The sequence below is a fragment of the Sciurus vulgaris genome (genome assembly GCF_902686455.1).
Source record: "Sciurus vulgaris genome assembly, chromosome: 7".
In the NCBI taxonomy this organism is placed as follows: Eukaryota; Metazoa; Chordata; class Mammalia; order Rodentia; family Sciuridae; genus Sciurus; species Sciurus vulgaris.
The window spans coordinates 46,507,549-46,528,112 of NC_136467.1; the positions used below are offsets into that span (position 1 = coordinate 46,507,549).

A 20,564-nucleotide genomic window follows, 5' to 3' on the forward strand; every position below is an offset into this window, starting at 1 on the left:
GCCTGCTGATTCCCCTTCTGTTGGTAGATAGCACATGCGCCATCTGCCATGAGATGCTGCTGTAGGTCACACATTCAAGCAAAGATTACTCTAAGTGTATAATTATGTCTGGATGGCAGTGAGCTCTTTTGCAGCTAACACACTTAACTGACTTGAATGTCCTTCACATGGGCCATAAAAACCAAAGAGTAAACTAGATGACTAAAAGAACATTATTGTAAATCAGGCTGTTAGTAGAAACTCTAAAAAACATATTGTTCAGCATAGAATACTAAGTATAGGGTTTATATACATTATGTGTTTCGATCACCTGTTATCTGCAAGGTACTCTGATAAATGCTGAGCTTAAATGTGGGTTTTCTATTAATATATTTAGAAAATACCAGAGTACTACTGAAGAAATTTGGTCAGTGAGACAATAAGAACTAAAGGATGGTCATTTGTTCATTTATATTGCATATGAAATATAAGAATACTTAATTATTGTGAGAAATCTATGGAGCTTCATCCCCACACTTTTTATTTTTTAAGATAAGGTCTTGCAGGCTGGGGTTGTGGCTGCATGGCAGGAACCCAGTGCATGTGTGAGGCACTGGGTTCAATCCTCAGTACCATATAAAAATAAATAAAGGCATTGTCCATCTATGACTAAAAAAAATATTTAAAAAAAAAGGGTAGGATCCCACTAAGTTGCTGAGGCTATCCTTAAACTTGCAACCCTCCAGCCCAGCCTCCTGAGTTGTTTATTTTATTAATCTACTAAAATCTTCATAAAATGAAAAATGCTTTTGCTTATTTGTTAGAATCTTAAGTGATTTGATTTAAAGCACTTTAAAAAAAATTCCCATCACTTAGAAATATTTAAATAAAAATAGAATAAAATACTTGTATGACTTGTACAGAAAGCTTTAATCACAGTAGTTTGGTATTTAAAAATTGGTAAAATAAGAATTTTTATAAGCCAAAAATTTTTAAAAATTAAACATGGGCCTAAACATCTGGAAATAGCAATCTATTAATAGAATTTAGAATTTAAATGTCACATTCATTAATCAAGATTATTATGAATTAACTTTTCTAAAGATTTTGTAGTTAAATCCTTCCTTGAACATTACATAAAAGTATATATCAGCAACACTATATAAAATAAACTATGTTGGCATTTCAGGTGAATCATTTTCTTTTTGATTACACTTATTCATGGGTCCTTGTATAGCAATTTTAAATTTTATTTACTTTTTTCTAGGTGAACCTCACCTTTTATTGGTTGGGGATCCTGGCACAGGGAAATCTCAATTCCTCAAATATGCAGCCAAGATTACACCAAGATCTGTGTTGACCACAGGAATTGGATCTACCAGTGCAGGTACTGTACATGACAATTTCAAATAATTTAACATTCCTCAGAAGCTAACCCAGTGTCTTTATGTCTTACGAAAAGGTACCTATCTAGGATAAATGTCGAGCTAATTTTTTTTAAGAGTAACTGCCAAAAACAAAGAAATATGCAACTTTTGTAGCTCTAAAAAAATTTTAAAAACTCCAGCTTAGTTTTGCTATGATTTTTCTCATTCTCTAATGATTACTTTCATATAGATTTATAAAGGCAAATGTACATATCATCTGGCATTTTATGAAATCCCAATAAATAGAACATCAAAATAAATTATATGGGGGAAATTTCACTTTATAAAAGTAGATAGATGGTGTAGAACTTAAGGCATTTTCATGTTCATATCTCATGGGCAACAATATCTCCTGAAATTTCCTAGGTAAAGAACATCTGTCTTAGTATTTGGAAAGTGTAGTTTCACATATACAAAGTGGAGCTTTATTCATATATTGTAATGATTCTTCAGCAAGTCCATTTAAAACCTTTGCAGATAGAATGTCTTGCTTTATAAAGCAACTTAGGGATTCAGAAAAAAAAAATTTTAAAAATGTGTTTTGATGCTGTTTTGTATTTTTGCAGTTTTGATTGGAATGTTTATCCTGTTCTAAAAATGGGCCTTTGGTTTCACACATCTTATGTTATTTGCTTCTTGTTAAGGGGGCCTAATTTCCATAGCGTATGCTCAAATTTCTTATGCAGAGCTTACACTTCAAAGTATATTACAAAATACTCCACTGTTCCTGTATAAGTTTAATGACCTCTCAAGTTTTAAAACAGTACATTAACATGCATTGACAAGGAGGAATTTATAAATCGAAAGTGATAGACAAACCTAATACTGGATAGGAAGTAGGCAAGATTATATAAAGAACACTTCTTGTATACTTTAAAATCTTTATGATCCAGTGTTCTAGGGTTCTGTATAAAATGGCATCTGCAACAATCAAAGATGTATCCCAAGTAATTACATGGAATGTTGATAGGGAATATTTCCTAAATATAATTACCAGATGTGTCAAGAAATAAGTCCAAGCCATCTTGTGGACTACCAGTAATATCATACTATTTGGGAAGTTTTATAGTGAATGGCTATTAACTCACTGTGTTAGTGAACTGTAAAAGTACATTAGCATTTTTTCCTCTTTTTTATGCCATTTTATGACTCAAATATGAGCAAAAAAACTGATAGAAGGAATACAGATTTTATAGTCATAGAAAAATGACCCTTACTTCTCACCTACCCAAAGGACCAGATTAGCCTTTATTCATACTGTTATTACAACCCATTAGGGAGTCATACTGCACATGTAAGGTGCACTAAAGGGTACATTTTCATGAAAATTAATATAAACTTGTGTTGCTGCAGGGTCATGCTTTATTTATTTTTTGATCATGGTAAAAAGCTTTGAAAACTGCTGCCAGACTTTTTTTTTATTAAACTAGAAATCCAGAATCCTAAAACTACAGGATAAGGCCACAGAGAAATCTAAGGTTATGAAGAACAAATGCATGTATGCTTCCTTAGACTTCTGGAATGTGTTCTCAGCTCAAATGATACCCTGATTTCCTCAAACCTATTCAGCTATCTCTTCAGTCTCATTAAGTGATTTGTTCATGTTTACATTCTTCAGACACAGCTATTTACTATGATCAAAAGGTAGGAAAAACAATTCTAAACTTGCCAGCTAAATTCAGATATAGTGTCTGTAAATGGGGCTAATAGGGAGAAAAAAACCTACACACTAGTTCTTAGTTATTAATATTTAAATTCCAAATCTATTTTAAGTCATTAATTCTTATTTTAAAATTAACTTACTGAGCCATAAAACTTAAGGTAATAAAATATAACTCTTTTTAAGTCCCAAACTTCTGTGAAAATTAGCTATCAACTTCCAAATTGATATAAAAACCTAACCCTTTGATGTTACTACAGTGACCTTTTAATCAGTCAGAATAAAAAGTCAGCAGTGGATTACATTATTTGGTGATTTAGCTTATATGTTCTATATCTAATAAGAACATATCTTGTTTCTACTAGATTAATCACTGAGCTCTTTGTCGGAAAGTATTTTTTTTATTTTCATTTTAACACCTTAACATTTTCTTAATTTCAGTTAGACAAAGATGATATTTTCTTCATAAAGTTTTAACAGCTAGAGGCATTTTGCTTTTAAAATCTATGAGCTAGATAATGGACAATGTTCCAATAATCTGGCATATTAAATTTCAAAGTTTAATATTTAGTAAAACTTTGCTTCACAAATTCACTTTAGAATGATAGGAAATATATACAACTTAAGAGTCAATATTTAGACAAATTCTTCTTCCTTTCCTCAAAATAAAAGCTTTAAAAAGTGCAGTATAAAAGTTTTAGATATGAAGGCACTGCATAAGCTGTAATTATTATGGCTACCTTGCTTAGCAGCAAGAGTCAAATGAAAATATTCTTTCTACCTTTAATTTAATGGAGTATAAGAAACTTTTTGAAGTACCTAGCTCTCATCAAAGAAAAGTAACCTTTTGACCCTTTTAGTTAATGAATTCCTTTCCATCACTGCTTTTCAAAAACCTGTTATTTGGAAAAGTTATCTAGAATATGTCAACCACAAATAGCCTGATCTTATTCTTCACAACTTGTGAGAGGACATGGGGAAGAGTACTACAGATGTGAAAATATACGTATTTCCAAAATAGTAACTAATCTGTTATGGTAAAGCTAAATATACCTTTCTAAATCCACTGTTCTTATATAAATAGTGTGAACAACAGATGATCTATCAAAATTTTAAAGTTCATAGTACTTTTATAAATCTAATGAGCAGATTTGAGCCATTATAATCTCATGTTTTTAAACTTACGGAGTTTGTATGCTCTTGATAGGTTGAAATCTCTGTTAAAAAATGAGTTATAGTTTGTGTTTTGATGTCCTAAGCTGTTATTAAAAACAAAACCATAGCCAGAGGACCTTATAAACAATTAGCCACATTTGTTATTATTTTAGAAACCAAACCAAATGCTGTCCAGTATTACATGAACTATAATAGCAGCTACAAGATGCTTTATGGTGGCCTGAAAAAACTGAAACCTAAAGTTCTTGGTAGTTTATAGTTGATTTCAAATTCCCTTTTTAAGGACATCCTTTTCATTAACCAGTGGAAATTTGCCTCTTAAATTAAAACCACACTTTGTCTTCACAGGGAGAAACTTTAGTTGAAGTCAACTTTGTTCTTTCAAAGGCCAGTAAAATAGTGGTCCCAAGATTATTGTCCAAGAGGCTAAGACATCTTCACAATCTGGTTTGATGATTCATATTTTTCTTTTTATAAGTGCTTTAATTACATATAAAGGAGAAGAAAATAATATATATGCTTTAATCAGATTAGTTTCAGAACAAATAAAATAACACATTAGAGAAAAAAATTACTTAAAAATAGTTGTATTTATATTCCACAATTTGCTCAAATACTGGTTTTCTTATAAACTTTCTACAGGATGTTTTTAAACAAATTCTTCACATTGTGTCTTGACTATGTACTTACGGAATTTCAGGGAAATAGTTCTGTTTTTAATAGCTTAATCTGTACTAAAGGGATGGCAGGCGGTCACATGCAGTCCATGTGGGATTCTAACATGACATTTAGTGAGTTTTCTGATGTGGACCATCCCTTTGATGCTGAAGGTAATGCATCTGTTGAAAGCAGTGACTGTAGATTTGGATTACTGCTCTCTGCATCTTCCAGTTTTTCTGTGTTATCTTCCCAATTAATGTGGAATCTTGTGACCCTGGGATTAGATGCCAAAATATTCCTTTGAAGCTAGAAAAAGGAAATATATAAATGGTAAATACTAGGAAAGTTAGATCATCATATGCAAGTAGAGGCTTAACAAAAGTTTTTTATGTTAGTCCTCCTAGAAGGGCTTTTTTTCACATGTAAAAACATAAGTCAAATAAATAAAGCCCTTTAGGCCTAACTAATAAACGAAGACTGAGGCCATGGCAAATAACTTATTTTCTAAGTAGAAACAAGAAAAGGAGAATCTAAGGGAATTCATATAGATCTTTCACTACCAATAAACCAGCTAACTCTATACTTGTATTTCCTAAAAGGGAGGAAAAAATGTCTTATGTAGGTGAGTGCTTCAGAGGATGATTTAAACAAATATCTCCTTAGATTGATATTTTCGAGGAAAATGAGTAAGTTCCCCAGATATAATCTGTGAATATGTAACTACATTATAGTGGCTTCCTACCTTTTAAATATTATGGCTCACCTTCTTAGAAACAATATTCTAGTTTCTTCTTTTTTCAATACAAGTAATAGATCAATGGAAAGCCCCACAAATAGGATAAAAAGCATTCTACTTTCTATTCTGCCATGAAATTTTTCTTGGGAGATCTGGCAGATAGGGCCATTTCAACTTCACTTAATTTGTACCCTCACAAAATTGCCAGTTATTAAACTGCTAACAGTTCCCAATGGAAAATTATTAGACACCCAATATCTTTGAAACTACTGAATCATATTTTAACTTCATGGAATTTAAGCTGTTTTCCATCATCAGAAATATTTAAGACCTGCCTGTCATCCCAGCTACTGAGGAAGCTGAACAGGAGGATCCAAGTAAGAGGCCAGCCTGGGCAACTTACAGAGGCCCTGTCTCAAAATAAAAAATTAAAGAGAAAAAAAAAAAAAAAAAAGAGGGCTGGGATGTGGCTCAGTGGTAGAATGCTCCTGGATTCAATCTCTAGTTCTGAAGGAAAAAAATTAAGGCCTATAGTTTAACTTCTAAGAATGGCAGATAAAACCAAGCATACAGGTATTGTAAGATAACAATGTTCATATGAAATGAGTTGTAGACAAAAATATTGATTAAACACTGTCACAGATATGAACTTGTCCTAAAAGTTGAAATCAAATAAATCTTAATGTATTGTAAATGCAACACAGAGAGCCATATACAAGGCCTGGTTCTATAGGAGGCACTTTGATTTTTGTAAACCACCAGACTCTCAAGGTATCTGCCCAACATTAATTATTAGTAAGTCATGTTGAAGTAGGGTTTGAGGTCATCCATGATAATGGAACAATGATCACTTTGCCCAAATGGCACAAGGACTTCAAATTTATTTTGTATCAAAGCCACTTTCATAGTGTACTATGAAATAGCAACTACCTAAAAACCATATAGTATAAGTAATTAAAAAGTAATAGTAGGAATATTACCTTAGAAAAGTCTGGTTTTACTGGTGGATTTTCCCTTAATTCTGTCTCAGTGTATTCATTATTTACATAATAGCCAACTCTAATAAATTCTTGACCTCGATAGGTACAAGTAATTAGCACAACTGTTACACCTACTGCATCTGCATCTGGAATGAGTCCTGGATTAGGTGCATCAGCCTAAAAGAAACACACACAAAAAAGCTGTTAATGGCATGAAAGGCTGGAATTTTCATTACCTTAGCACTAGCAATTGAAGATGAAAATAGCAAAAACTTAGAAATCACACTGAGAAGGCAAATGCTCATTTTTGAAATAGGCTTATAGTTAAAAAATATAGCTCATATTTATCCATGTTATAACTTAAGTACCCTTAAGCAATCAAATCAATAGTCTTATGGATTTTAACTTTTTCCAGTTATAATTTGTAGGCATAATTAATAAATAGTATTTTTACATTATTTTTATTTTTCTTGCCTGTTGGCAAGAAATGTTTATTATACCAGGACACTTATATTTTCATACCCACTCAACCACAGATAGTCTAACAGTAAATCAGTATAAAACTGAAAATGAAATATACATAGCAAATTTTCAAAAAATGTTAATAATCCTCTGTGGTAAATAGTCACTTTGCTAGACACTAAAATATAACATGCTGTTTAAACCACCTGTATTGGTGGAATTCAAAAAGGTAAAGATTATTTGGGGAGATGACAATCAAAGGCCTTGTTTTAAATCATGCTGAACCTTGAGGAATGGCAGAGGTAAAATGAGAAGAAGAGGGGCTTAAGAACACAAGAAAAGGCGAGGGCCATGTCCATAGTAGTGGATGTAGACTGGATGGGAGGAGCCACATACAGAGAAAACACAGACAGTGATGATGCCTGAGATATCTGAGCTCAACCTGAAGCAGCCATTCTGGATAGTAAATGGATGAAGTTCCAACAATTAGCTTACTGTTGTCAGGACACCAAGGAACATCCTGGGCTTAGATAAAATTCAGTCAATGCCTTTGCTTGGGAACATTTAAGACTAATGTTTACTAAAAGGTTATAGCATGTAGATGACACTAAAAAAAGCACACAATATCTACCTAGTCACCAAGGCTGAAAATCTCTGTAACCCTCAGCTTTCCTATTTCTCATATATAGTCATTCTCAACATTTCTCATTGCTGAAGGCTGGCTTCAAGTCTTCACCTCTTATCTGGAATATTGTAAAAATGTTTTAACTTGTCTCCCCACCTCTACCCTATCACTTGCACTGCTGCCAGCATTTGGAAACAGATCTGTTTCTATCCTTTTAGCCTGGTTTGAAAACCACAGATTATTCCCATTTTCTAGGAATAAAAATCTTGGTTATTTCATTTTTAAGATCCTTCATAATTTGTCTCCAGTACCTCCATTCATACCTCCTTTAATTCCATTCTTGTTCTAGATAAGAGTTACTAAACAAGTTTTTTAAGATGTGCTGATAATCTTTCCCACCTTTGTGCCTTGAAGATAGTGTTTCATTGGCCTAAAAGGTCTTTCCCTCACATCCTGAAAAAAGTATGTATCCTTCTCACTGAAGCCTGTTCTAACTAAGAAGGTAGAATTAGCAGCTTCCTTTTTAAAAAATGTACTTATCATACCTGACACAAATCTACTACTGTATGCTCAACAATCAAATTATGTTTACTCCTCAGTCTTCCCTGAATTATCCAGGCAGGAGTCCCACCTAGTTCATCTTTATAATCTCATGTTTGGTACAGCTATAAGCACTTAGTGTTTTGAAATTTATTCATTACTCAGATCCTGTCTTGAAGTGTTTTTGATCTCTTTGGAGAGACACCATGATGAGGACAAAGAGCCTTTCCCAAAGATGTCTGTCATAGAGATCTTATGCACCTCCTCCCCAGAGGGATTAAGTTACCTCCAAAGTACCCATAGGATTTCTCATGTAGCAGTAGGTGGAGATGTGAAATAGTTTAGTAACACTATGTATGGGAACAATCCTCCACATTACTTCCCATCCCTCAGCAAATAGGTTCTCGGCATGTTTGTTTTAAAAATTTGTTTGCTAAAGGACTCAGTTTGAGCAAATTCAAGCAGAGATAGTAGCAGACCTCTCAGATCATTTAGGATAGAGAAATGATGGACAGAAATCTTTGACTTCAACCAGCAGTATGAGGTAGATGTCTGGCTATCTTACTGCTAGTCTTTGACAACTCAGGAAAAAAGCATGTTGAATAATTCTGAAGCAAAATCATGACAGAACAGGAGAATATTATGGCACTTTGCTTAAAACAACAAAAACTGCATTAGCCACTTTCTGTTGATACTGTTAGTTCTGTAAATGTGGGAGACACATAGGTAAACATATGATCTAAATAACATGTGCTTTCTCTGTTCTTTTTGGCAGTATACACTGATATCAAGGTAAAGCTACTTATCACTAGAAGGAAATACTTTTGAATGAGTTTTTTCCCCTGTAACACTTCAAACCAAAAGCTTAGGTGAGTGTTCTGAACAACATTAACACAATGATTCTCAATAGATTATTTCAAAACCAAGGCATTTATCTGTAAGTTTTTATTATACAAACATACATCACTATATGTCAACCCAAGTTTTTTACTACGCCATGAATTACCATCAGTAAAGTAAGGGTTCCCCAGGCTTGTCAATCAAATCAAATCCTGCCTCTTTATATAACAATTTCAAGAAAGTAAGAGAATAAAAATTCAGTTCCAATTATAGATGCAATTAAATTTGTCAGTGAAGATACTGACTGCTTTATTCTTCATAACATTCTTACGAGGTAGGATCCTACCCACATTTTATTGATGAGTGGAGTCTCTTAAGGGAGGTGAGGGAGCTTATCTAAATTCACACATAGCCAAGAAGTACCCTTGTTGGGATTTGACCCAGGTCTGTGACGGCATTGTTTCCTCCCACAGAATAGGGCATTCTGTGTTACCCACATCTTTCCCAAAGTTATGCACTCACACAACTCAGGTTAACAGCACTTTTAATTAATGTATTTAAGCCTTTTAATTGGTATATTTGAGCTTTTCTTCGCCATTTGTTTTGATACACTAAATTATTTATGCCTTCCTAATACAAAGCTACTAAGGCTAGGAGAACAAGTCTCTGAATTCTATATTTGGGAAAGGCATTCCTAGAGCTGGACTGTGTTTGAGTGATTCTTTGGCTGTTTAATTTGTGGCCCTGGGGATTGAACCTAGAGTCTCACACATCAGGTGAGTGCTCTACTACTGAGCCACATCTCCAGCCCTCTTTGCTGATTTCAGATAGGATTATTTGACACACAGTATTCAGTTAAATTGGTCCTATCTGTGAAGTGAGAAAACAGGAAGGTCAGTGACAGAAAGAGTTAGACTTTTTTCCTTGACGAAGACTTTTCAGTGGAACTTTGTTGGGTAGAAATACTTGTAACAAAAACTAATATGTTTGTTTAAAAAAAAAAAAAACAAAACAAAAAACCTACAGCTAATTACTCTTTGGAATATTATAAATTATCTTCCTTCAAGAATCATGGAGAATTGAGAAATGACTGAATAGTTTTATATAGCAACTTAGCATGAATTAAAAAAAAATCACACTTTTGCATATACAAGACAGTGTTTGAAGCCTTGGCACAGACCCAGATACTGACAGTGGTATCTGAAGACATAATTTATATTAGAATTCCCCTACACAAATGTCTAGTGAATTGACAACAGCAGTTCTTGATAAGGTATATGTATTAGATGCCTTAGTAAACCACTGGGCTTTAATTCCAGTGACTCAGTTGGGAATAAACTCATTTGTAGAGTGCTTGCCTAGCATGCAGAAGGCTCTGGATTTGATCCCCAGTACTAAAACATGGCCCCTCCCAAAATCTAATGCCTCAAGATCACACATCTCCATCTACTGTTAATGTAGCTTGGTTACTGATTTTGCTGAAATAAAGTTATTGTTTTTGTTATATTATCATCACTCTTAGTAGCTAAAACCATGAACTGAAAATGTTTATTACTATTTGGCATAGTTTCTCTTACTATTGATGCATATTTGGTTATGCAGTTAATTGTACCAGCTAGCAATATGCATTTTGAATCCATGTTCTGGACAGCCACCTTAAAAGTCTGATCTACCAGAAGAGCCCAAGATTAACTACCATGTGTGCCATCATATAAGCCATAGTATAAGGCTTAGTGTATGCTGTGCACCTCCCTGAAGCAAAATACATTAACATCATTGTAGCACATAAAACCAAGAAGTGCAGTTCCTTTATGACAGACTGCCTGAAAGATAGCATATTAAAAGTAGTTGAAACAGAGTGATTTAACACAAAAGTAAAGGGGTAAGAACATGAGATAACATAGTCTATTTAGAAACATATTTGGCATACAAATTTACTAAGATTAATCTTACCTGAAATACAAACATATGCCTTCCTGCAGGAACAGGACCCACTAAAACAGAGTCTAAAACTTGATCATATTCTTCACTTTCTGCAGAGCCCACATAGATAATTTTCCATTCCAAGTCTAGGGTTAAAAACCAAAACATTTATTCATATCAGTAATTACATTCCCAGATGACATCAAAGACCCTTTTAATGTCTACTTAGCCACATATTGGCTGCTAAATGACTTCTCATAGCAGAAAATCCAGAAAGGCAATGAACTGCTTCTTATAAAATTCTTACCAGAGTTCATTCTTCATACCAGTTTCTCAGAATGATCTTTTCTGAAATACTGGTGCCTGAACAGTGCTCTTCACAAAAAAGACTATGTGACCGAAAACATGGGAAATGCTATACACCTTGTCTTAAGGATTTATAAAGCATGACGGCATAGTAAGTGTTCTGAGACATCCTTTGCTATAGAAATATTAATCCAGCACTTAAGTCCATGTTTATTTGGCTACAGAATCCTTGAGCCCTTTTTTGCATGCCCTCTTTTACAACCTCCTCAACATACTTTGGAAGGGCTGTCTTGTGAGAGTCAAATCAGCATGGAGCTCTGAAGTAGAAAAATCATTATTAGCATACCTCCCTTTTCACTCAGAAGGGCTTTAGCTCATCAACTGAAATAAAGTGGTGTTTTATCATCACTCCTCATGGCTGGAACTATAAACTAAAGAAGCACATTACAGTTATAGTTGGGACTGATGCCTGTTACTAACTACACCATGTCAAACCACAAATGCCAACTTATACCATCGAGTCCAAGGTCCTTATATATAGTGGTACAAATACATAGGAAATTAACAATCTTTTGAAAAGCTCTATGTCAATTCATAGACAGGGTTTTCTTTCCCTCAGGTCATATATTCTTCAAACTAGGAAGAGAAAACCAAGATGCTTGGGTGATGGGCATAAGGAGTATAAAACAAACTCAGGTGCAACCTAACACTTGATATGTAATTCAATCTAGTAAATTTAATTGAGCACCTTTTACAGTGTACTCTGGAGAATCCAGGGATGAGTAAAACTGCTGTTCTTTGAAGGATCCTCCTCTTTATTAGGGGAAAGAATACAATTATATAAATACAAATCATCTTTGACAGACTATGTTAGCATGTGTGGCCTGCCTTTCGATTCATGAGTGAATCCTGCACAGTGGGTCACTGAAACCACATAAATACCCCCAAAGGCATGAGTTTCTGGATCATTCACAAGACATCTAGTTGGTGCCATTTTTGTGTGCCTGTATAGATATATTTACATCTTAATAAGGAAAATAGTATAGGTACTTCTTTTTTATACATTATTATAAACTGCAATTTACTGAACTGAAAGCTCCTTCAAGTTTATACTTTTCCTTAAAATCAGTGACTTCTGAGGACCTATTATGTCATGGCTCTATCCTAGATTTTGACTACTTACATTGCCTACTTTTAGCACATTTCTGCATCTGACATCTCATAGGAACACCTGTTGAAGCAGCAGGCGATCTGAGCATCTCGTCAGGGAGAAAACATGCTTGGCACATTCAGGAAAAAGTGAGGGTGGGACTAGAATAGAATGAGCAAGGGGGTCAGTAACCAACCATAAGACAAGGGTTTGAAAGCCACCTTAAAGATTTTGACTTTTTATGTTGAGTGACATGGGAAGCCACCAAAGATTTTATTTATGTGGTACCAGGCATCAAACCCAGGTCCTTGCAAATGGTAGTCAAGCAGTCTACCACTGAACCACATGCCTTCAGCCCCATTGAAGGGTTTTGAGCAGAGAAGTGACAGGGATCCAGTTTTCATCATTTAAATTGCTGCATTCAGTATAGACTATAAGGCAAGACAATAGGAGGATACTTTAAAAAATTATGAATAGGCAAAATATTATGGTTTCATGGACCGTGTGGCCATGGGGGGTGTGGGGCAGTAATAGCCTGGATAAGTTCTGATGATAAAAGCAGCTGGAGACACTTTTCTGCAGAGGTTGAGGTGGGAGGAGAGGAAAATTATTGAATAAGTTGTAGACATGTTTAAGATGTTTACTACATATTTAAGTGGAGATACTGAGTAGATCTGATAAAAATTTGGAAATTGGCAGTAGTGTGTAAAGCCATTACAATGATGAGATTCCTTGGGCTCTCCAAAGTTGAGAGGTCAGGAAGATGAAGAATCAATAAAGTAGGTTAGGAAATTAGTGGCTAATGAGATAGGTGACCCAAAAGCCAAGAAGCTTTCGAAAAGGATGTGAAAGCTACAAAGCTAGCCAGAGCAGTGAAGACTGAGAATTGTCAGAGAGGTTTTCAAAAGATTGTTAATTTCCTATGTATTTGTATCACTATATATAAGGATCTTGGACTCAATGGTATAAATTGGCATTTGTGGTCTGACATAGGGAACGTAGTCATAATTTATAAACCTGCTTGTGTTGGTCCTGACACTTAACACAGTTGGTAAAACCTCAACCGCTTATCATGTTATTTTGCAAATATATGTATACATTTTTATGTATTTTGTGTACATAGGTATTATGTAAATAAGAATGGTGGAACTCTGAAAGGTTACTCATCTATACAACGCCCAAGTCTGGACTCTCCAAAAAATGTAATTGGGAAGATAAATTTTTCCCTTTCTAGCTCTCAAATTAATAGTGAAATAACAAAGTGTAATTGGTAGTGATGTGGGGGAGGTGAGAGCAGAGGAAATGAAGGAATAATCTAGCCTTAGCTAGTATAAGCCAACCAAATCAAGGAATGCTTACACATTGATTTTTATGTTATGGGATCCTTGTGGAACCTACTGCATTTTAAATGGTTGGTAATTTTTTATAAATTAGTGTCAGTTGTTTTATTTATTTTTTTAACCTAGATTTAATTCTCCAGTCCTATTTCAAAGAGGAAAAGATAAGGTCATCTACTTTAAGGAGGTTACCATCTAAAAGAGCTTACTCATTTATTTAAAAAGTTAAATTTCATTCAATTGTAGAAATCCCAGGTTGAAAGTATCTCTATTGAAAGCATCTCCATTTGTGGTGGGAGTGACCCAAGGAAATCAACAAGGGAATTTTAAATTAATTATGCTATTGGGAAGACATGTGGTTTAGGGTAACGTATGTAGCCCTTGGAGTTAGAACACGCTTGAAAACTCAAGAGTATAAAGCACCATGTTCAATTCTGATACACTAAGTATTCAACTATCAGTAGCTATAATTATTGATATACAAACTTAAAAATGGCAAAAAGGTCAGTCAATTCTTGTGAAGGCTTGGTGACTTCTGCTTAAACCTTTTTTGTTTTAATTTTTTTTTTAGTTGTGGATGGACACAATATCTTTTCTTATTTTTATGTGGTGCTTAGGATTGAACCCAGTGTCTCACACATGCCAGGCAAGTACTCTACCACTGAGTTACAACCCCAGCCCAACCTCTCCTTACATCTTGACCTTTCATTTTGTAAGACTGTTTTATGTTTTACTCCCTGATATAAGCCCTATGTTAGAAACAACCCAGTTGTCTGAAGAGCGTTTAAAACATAATGCTTTTTCTAAAGTAAACTAATAGAGCAGTTTTTAAAGGGGACTGTTGACCAGTTAAAATATGAAAATGGTGGCTCAATTATGGTTTGGGCTCTAGAGAAAGTAATTTGTAAATTTTCTTCAAAATGTCCTGAAGTTTAATTTCAGGAACAGATTTTTTAAAAAAAATAACTACAATATAAAAGTATGGAACCTAAAAAGAACCTTTTGCTCAGTAAACTCAACTTCCTTAATCCACACAGCCTCTAGGTGGAGTACACAGGCATGGCACCTTTTTTGAAAGATTCCTTTGCAGCTTCTCAATGACTCAGCTTAAATTATTTTAAAAAGTACTAAATAAATGCCCAGTGATGGTAGCCTGGATGTGAAGTATTACCAGTGGAAGTAGGTGTATTCTTGATATCTGTGATGTAATTGAGCTGGGTTCTGAAGGATCCAAGTTAAAAATGGAACAGTTTGGCTTCTATAAATGGCAGATTTCAAACTAGCCAATGTAAAGACCCTGTAACCGCATCCCAAATCATCTCCCTTTTTGTTCACTGTTGACTTCTGAAATGGAAGGCATCACTGAGCAAAATTTGTAACTTGAAGGCCTTCTAATGCCCCAAACACTGTAGTATAAATTGGGATGGATTGATCAATATTCTTCTTACATTTATTCATTTGTATATGCAGTTGTTTGAAGGAAAAATGACTGTTGGGTATGAAAAATGGGCCTGGTAATTGAAATATTTAGTAGTACCATGTAAGTGTGTGTAACCAAATGGTTTCATAATAGTAAGAAAAACAAATTTTATTATCAATGACCTCTTGTAGATTACTATATTCTAATAAATGAGTTATCCTTCAGAATGTTCCATATAAAATAAATGTGCCTTTATGCTTGATGTATATTAAAACAGAAAGTCACATATTAAAGTGTTAATTGTGGTTAGGTAAAGGAGAGAAGGTACTGAGTACAGAGGACTGTTACTTTGTACAACTTTTAAAAAAGTTTATTGCAATGAATGCATATTGCTTTTATAATTAGCATCCTACATAAAATACATTTTAGAGATTAAAAACTTACTTTTAAAGTGAAAAAAATGCTTTACAGTGCCATGATTGGCCTAATGATTTTAAATTCATTTTTTCAAATATACATGTAAGTTCAAAGATGGCCCCCTATTTTAACCGTTTAAATAATACTCAAGTCAAACTTTTTTCCTCTCAGATTTTGAAAATAAAGCACTGAATTATATTAATAAAACCTAAGAAAAGCTAAGATTTAAGATTATCAAGTTTTAGCTTTCTAAATACTGTATGTACTACTGCGAATATTAAAGATTCTTTTGAAGACCTTAAAAACGTAAAAATACTAAAGACTGTTGCGCTGCCATCAGGACTTTACCTTTATTTCCTAGCCCACGTTTGTGTTTTATGTTCAGGGTGTATTCTGTATCTGTCTGGATGTGGTTATTTTAATTAGATTTCAACACGTTCTTGAAGACAGTCTTCTTTCGGACTATTTAGAAGCCAGAGATTAAGTCCTGGAAAAATTTTTAAAGTATCTTATTTTTGCTCTTGGATTAAATGTAACTTCCTATCTTAGCAATATGTTTCTTCCTGAGAGAGAGAGATTTCCGTCACTAAGGAAAAGGAGTCCACGTTGGTCGGGGAGCCTGCGCGCCAGCATCTTGGGCGCCACGAGCATCCCCGGCGCCGGCAGGGAGGACCGGCCGGGGAGGACGGGCGGCCCCCGGGGAGCCCGCGGCGCGGAGGGGCCGAGCCTGCGCCCGCCTTCCCCGCTGGTTGGCCGAGGAAGCCAGAAATCAGCGCGAGGACAGCCTCGCTCTCCTCCCCGAAGCGACCGGGCATGGCCAGCCAGGAGAGTACGGCAACTCTACCGTAAGCTCTAAAAATGGATTTGCCTTCGGCTCGGGGGCAAGAAGGTGGGCAGGCGGGGCGCCGTGCTCGTCACCCGCGGCGGGGCAGAGGAGGCGTCGTGACGCCGGGGTCGCCAGCCCAATTCTCCACTGGGGTAAGATGGCTCCGCTCCTAACTCACCGGGGCGACCACACACACACCTCTCCCAGTCCCGTCTTGTCGCGGGGGTCGCGGAGGTAGCTCGCGGCGCGGGGCCAGCCCGGCACTAGTCCCGGCCGGCGCCGCAGGCGCGAGTGCGGGTCCCGCGAACCGCCCTCCCGCCCGCCAGACAAAGCTGACAACATGGCTACCTCCGCTCGAACAAGTTCCTCGCAAGTTGAGCCGCGGCAGGCGCCCGGGCTGCGGCTGGACCTGCGCGCGCCTCGGCGGCTGTCGTCCATCAACTTCAAGTTTCCCTCCGCAGAGGCGAGCCGCAGCCCGCCTGGCGCCGCGGCCGGCCGCCCGCGCGAGGCCGGGCCCGGGAAACTTTCAACGTCTGCAGCCGCAACTGACAGCCTGGGCGGGCGGCGGCGCGACTCACCTTCAGACAGGTCCTCGATGCACTCGAAGGTGATCTCGAACTGGAACGGGTTGTAGAAAGGAGAAGGGTTATCCAGCACCACTACATTGTTCACCTGAACCTTTGCCATATTTTGAAAAAAACACAAACAATGGGGACGGGGGCTTGTTGCGGCACAATAAAGTCCAGCGCGCGGCCGCTCGGAAGAGCGCAGACCCCCGCCCCAGCGCCGGCCCGACGTCGTGCAGCGGCGACTTGAGAAACTTTTTTTTCCTCTTTTTATTTACACGGGAGCACTCCACAGTGTTTTGCAGCTTTCCTATTTCACTAAACTACAGCCCATTCTGCTCTGATAACTAGCAGCGTTGCCCGCGATTGGCTGCACCCGAGTTCTGACCCTCCTCCTCCAGCGAGGGCCTCGGCGGCGAACAAGATAGGCTCCCGCTCCCGGAATGGACTCGGAAACTTTAACTGCGGCTCCACCTGCTGGTGTGGATTAGGACAAAGGCGGAGAACAAAGTGAGTGGAATACGGGCTGGGAGGCCCGCGCGGAGGCCGCCGGCGGCGGCAGCGGGGGGAGGGGCGGCACAGGCCCCGCCCCCGGCCCGGCGACTCCCGCGCCTCACGTCGGGCGTGGCCGCGGCAGGGATGGGAAGGGGCGTGGCCGCTGTGGGGGCGTGGCCGCGGCGCGGACGGGGCGGGAGGGCGCGATCCCGCCCCTCCAGCTCCTTGTGGGTTTTTGGTTTTCTTTTTTTTTTTTCTTATTTTTTTCTTTCCTTTTAACACTCTTTATACATCAGTGCAACGGATCTGGCGGCTCTGCTGAATTTAACAGATCCGATTCTGTTGGCCACACTTGGTTAGGCTCAGCTGTCTTGTATCGTGTAATTTGAGGTACAGAGAAGGGTTGGTTGCAGTGGAAATAAATTCTATTTTATAGACCAGTGTCAGCTCTGAAGGAGCAAAGCCATTTTGGAAATCGAGTTCTTGGCTAGTGTTTCCTTTTAGGCACGACAGCGCCGTTAAATATATACAAAATGAAGGGCGAGGAGATGATTTTCCACACACACTTTGCTTGGAAAATCCAAATAGGTAATCCCTTGGCTGCACCTGGGTTTTCTACATCCCATTCCAGATCTCCTAGAATGAGAAAAACAAAACAAAAACAGACATGATGAGTTACACCCCAGGTTTTTGCCTTTTGGGGAGCATAGCAGGAGCATAAAAGGAGAAAATGGAAGTGTCAAAGACCCAAAACGACAACAAATGTAGTAGACAGGGGAAAAGGAGAGAACACAAAGGCATATCAAGACATTTGATCTTAAGAAAAATTGCAACCTAAGCCATTACTAAATAAAAATGGCAGTACAACAAATTTTGAGGAGCCTTTGCCTGTAATCAGTTAAAATGTGAACTAGGAAATGCCGATTCGTTTATGCTGCTTGACTACCATTATGGGAAAAGAGAGTTTTTAACGTGTTTGTGTGTGTCACTGTTTTTATTTATTAAGCAAGAATGGTATAAAGGATTGTTTTATGATGGCTTTATTCATAAACTATCATTTTTCCTTAGATGTTGTAAATGAAACCACTAACCTTGACTGAAATTCAGAGTAAAATTATTTCCTAAGTATCTGAAGAGTTTTTTCTTTATATAGTGCCCAAAATTTTGATTAGTCATTTTTCAGTCATTGTTCATACTTAAGTAGGGTTTTATTCTTTTTTTTTTTTAATGGTACCATGGATTGAAGCCAAAGGCGCTTATCCCCTAAGCCTCATCCCCATCCCTTTTTATTTTATACATATATTATGTAGAGACAGAGTCTAGCTGAGTTGCTTAGGGCCACGCTAAGTTGCTGAGGCTGGCTTTGAATTTGGGGTCCTCCTGCCTCAGCCTCCTGAGCTGCTGGGATTACAGGCATGCTTTGATTGTTTTGATGAGATGTCATCATCTGATGGTCTTTTAAAGTTAATGTGGGACAGCTAATGTCCAGTCTCCCAATGTTAAAGAAAGCTAATTAGAATGGGGGGGGGTGTGCCCTTTTATTGTCAATGGATTGAATAGTCTGATAGTACCTAAGTAAGGCTTCTTCAAGTCTAGTTGTTTGTGCACATTTTAGTAAAAAAAGTCATACAGAAACAGATTACTGTGGCTGATGAATAACATACTCTTCACTCTTTTTTTTTTTTTTTTTTTAATCACTGGGGATTGAGCCCAGGACCTTGTGCTTGACAGGCAAACACTCGACAAACTGAGCTATATCCCCAGCCCTACTCTTCACTCTTATTAGTTCTGGCTTGATACCAGTCAAGATAAAGTAGAAATTACTGTATGTTGAAAGATATGCTGGATACATAAGATAAAATGACCATTCAAAGATTAAAACATGAGTCCTGTGATAGTGTGTGTGCAATTGTCTGATTATTATAGGCACTCTTAAGAGGAGATACCAATTCACTTGTTTTATAAAAATGAGATTATGTGCTTGTTAAAATGAAATGCAGACAGACTTGGTGTACTCTTGTAATTATAGCAACTCTAGAGGCAGAGGCAGGAGGATTGCAAGTTTGAGGCCAGCCTCAACAATTTTAGTGAGACCCATAGCAACTTAGCAAAATCCTGTCTCAAAATAAAAAGGACTGAGACTATATGTAGCTCAGTGGTAAAGCACCCCTGGGTACAATACCCAGCACTCCCTAAAAAAGAAAGAAATGTGTTTTATAGTTTGACCTTAGGTGCCTTCTGATGAGACCAGACTTACAAACAAAACAAAACTGTTTTGGTGAATGTGCTGCATCAAAAACTGAGATCTACCTGGATTCCACTAGTTTGACTTAGTTTATAATTTTTTTAACATGTCATATACAACAGTATTCAAGGAAAAAAAATCTTGGTAATAGTTTACTGGAATATGCAAGAATAAGTTCTAAATCTCTCACACTGCCTCTCTTAACTGTTATTACTGCTCTTTGAAAATATTAAAGGGCCTTTGAGCACTTTCTTCAGTTGTTTTTTCATTACGTACAAGACCAAAATAATTCCTCAGATGTGTCCTGGCATATTTCTAAATTACAGTATGCTTTAAGGAAAACAATTTAAAAAGCATCTCTTTGGTTTCAGAAGCAATTTGTAGGACCTGTTACTTAACAACTTTTTAGTGATTCCTAAACAACAAGTCATATTGTAATAGGTCACCATGAATGTTTTCATTCATTAAGTACCCAAGGGGTCACAGGAGAGGTTTGGAGGGCTATGTGAAATGTAAGCCCCAAATTTCTAGGGGAAGAATTTCTCCAGATATCTAGAGGAAAAATGGCTGAGAGATTGTTTGGCTTTATAAGATGAACAAAACCTAAATTAGTGCCTAGGCAGAAATAATTGAACCCAGTAAGCTGTTGTTTTAGACTGAATTATGTCTCGCCCAAATTCATATGTTGAAGCATTCCCATCTAGTGCCTCAGAATGTGACTGTATTTGGAGATAGGGCTTCTAACTATGTGATAAAATTAAATGAGGTCATTAGTGTGCACCCTAATCTATCTG

At 37.0% G+C, this 20,564-nt stretch overlaps 2 protein-coding genes across 4 annotated transcripts in view; one reads left to right on the forward strand and one right to left on the reverse strand.

Moving 5' to 3' along the window:
- MCM9 (minichromosome maintenance 9 homologous recombination repair factor) overlaps positions 1–20,564 on the forward strand; it is an 86,046-nt gene that overhangs the window by 16,462 nt on the left and 49,020 nt on the right. For all 3 annotated transcript variants that reach the window (XM_079148999.1, XM_079149001.1, XM_079149000.1), the window contains one exon: positions 1,247–1,366. In XM_079148999.1, the coding sequence (XP_079005125.1) occupies positions 1,247–1,366 (120 nt within the window). The remainder of the gene's footprint in view (positions 1–1,246; positions 1,367–20,564) is intronic.
- ASF1A (anti-silencing function 1A histone chaperone) lies at positions 4,814–17,539 on the reverse strand. The gene is made up of 4 exons (XM_079149024.1): positions 17,043–17,539; positions 11,039–11,154; positions 6,619–6,795; positions 4,814–5,208 (listed from the first exon to the last, which is right to left on the reverse strand). Exons 1-4 carry the CDS (start codon positions 17,149–17,151, stop codon positions 4,996–4,998), a joined length of 615 nt encoding a protein of 204 aa, XP_079005150.1. The 5' UTR covers positions 17,152–17,539; the 3' UTR covers positions 4,814–4,995.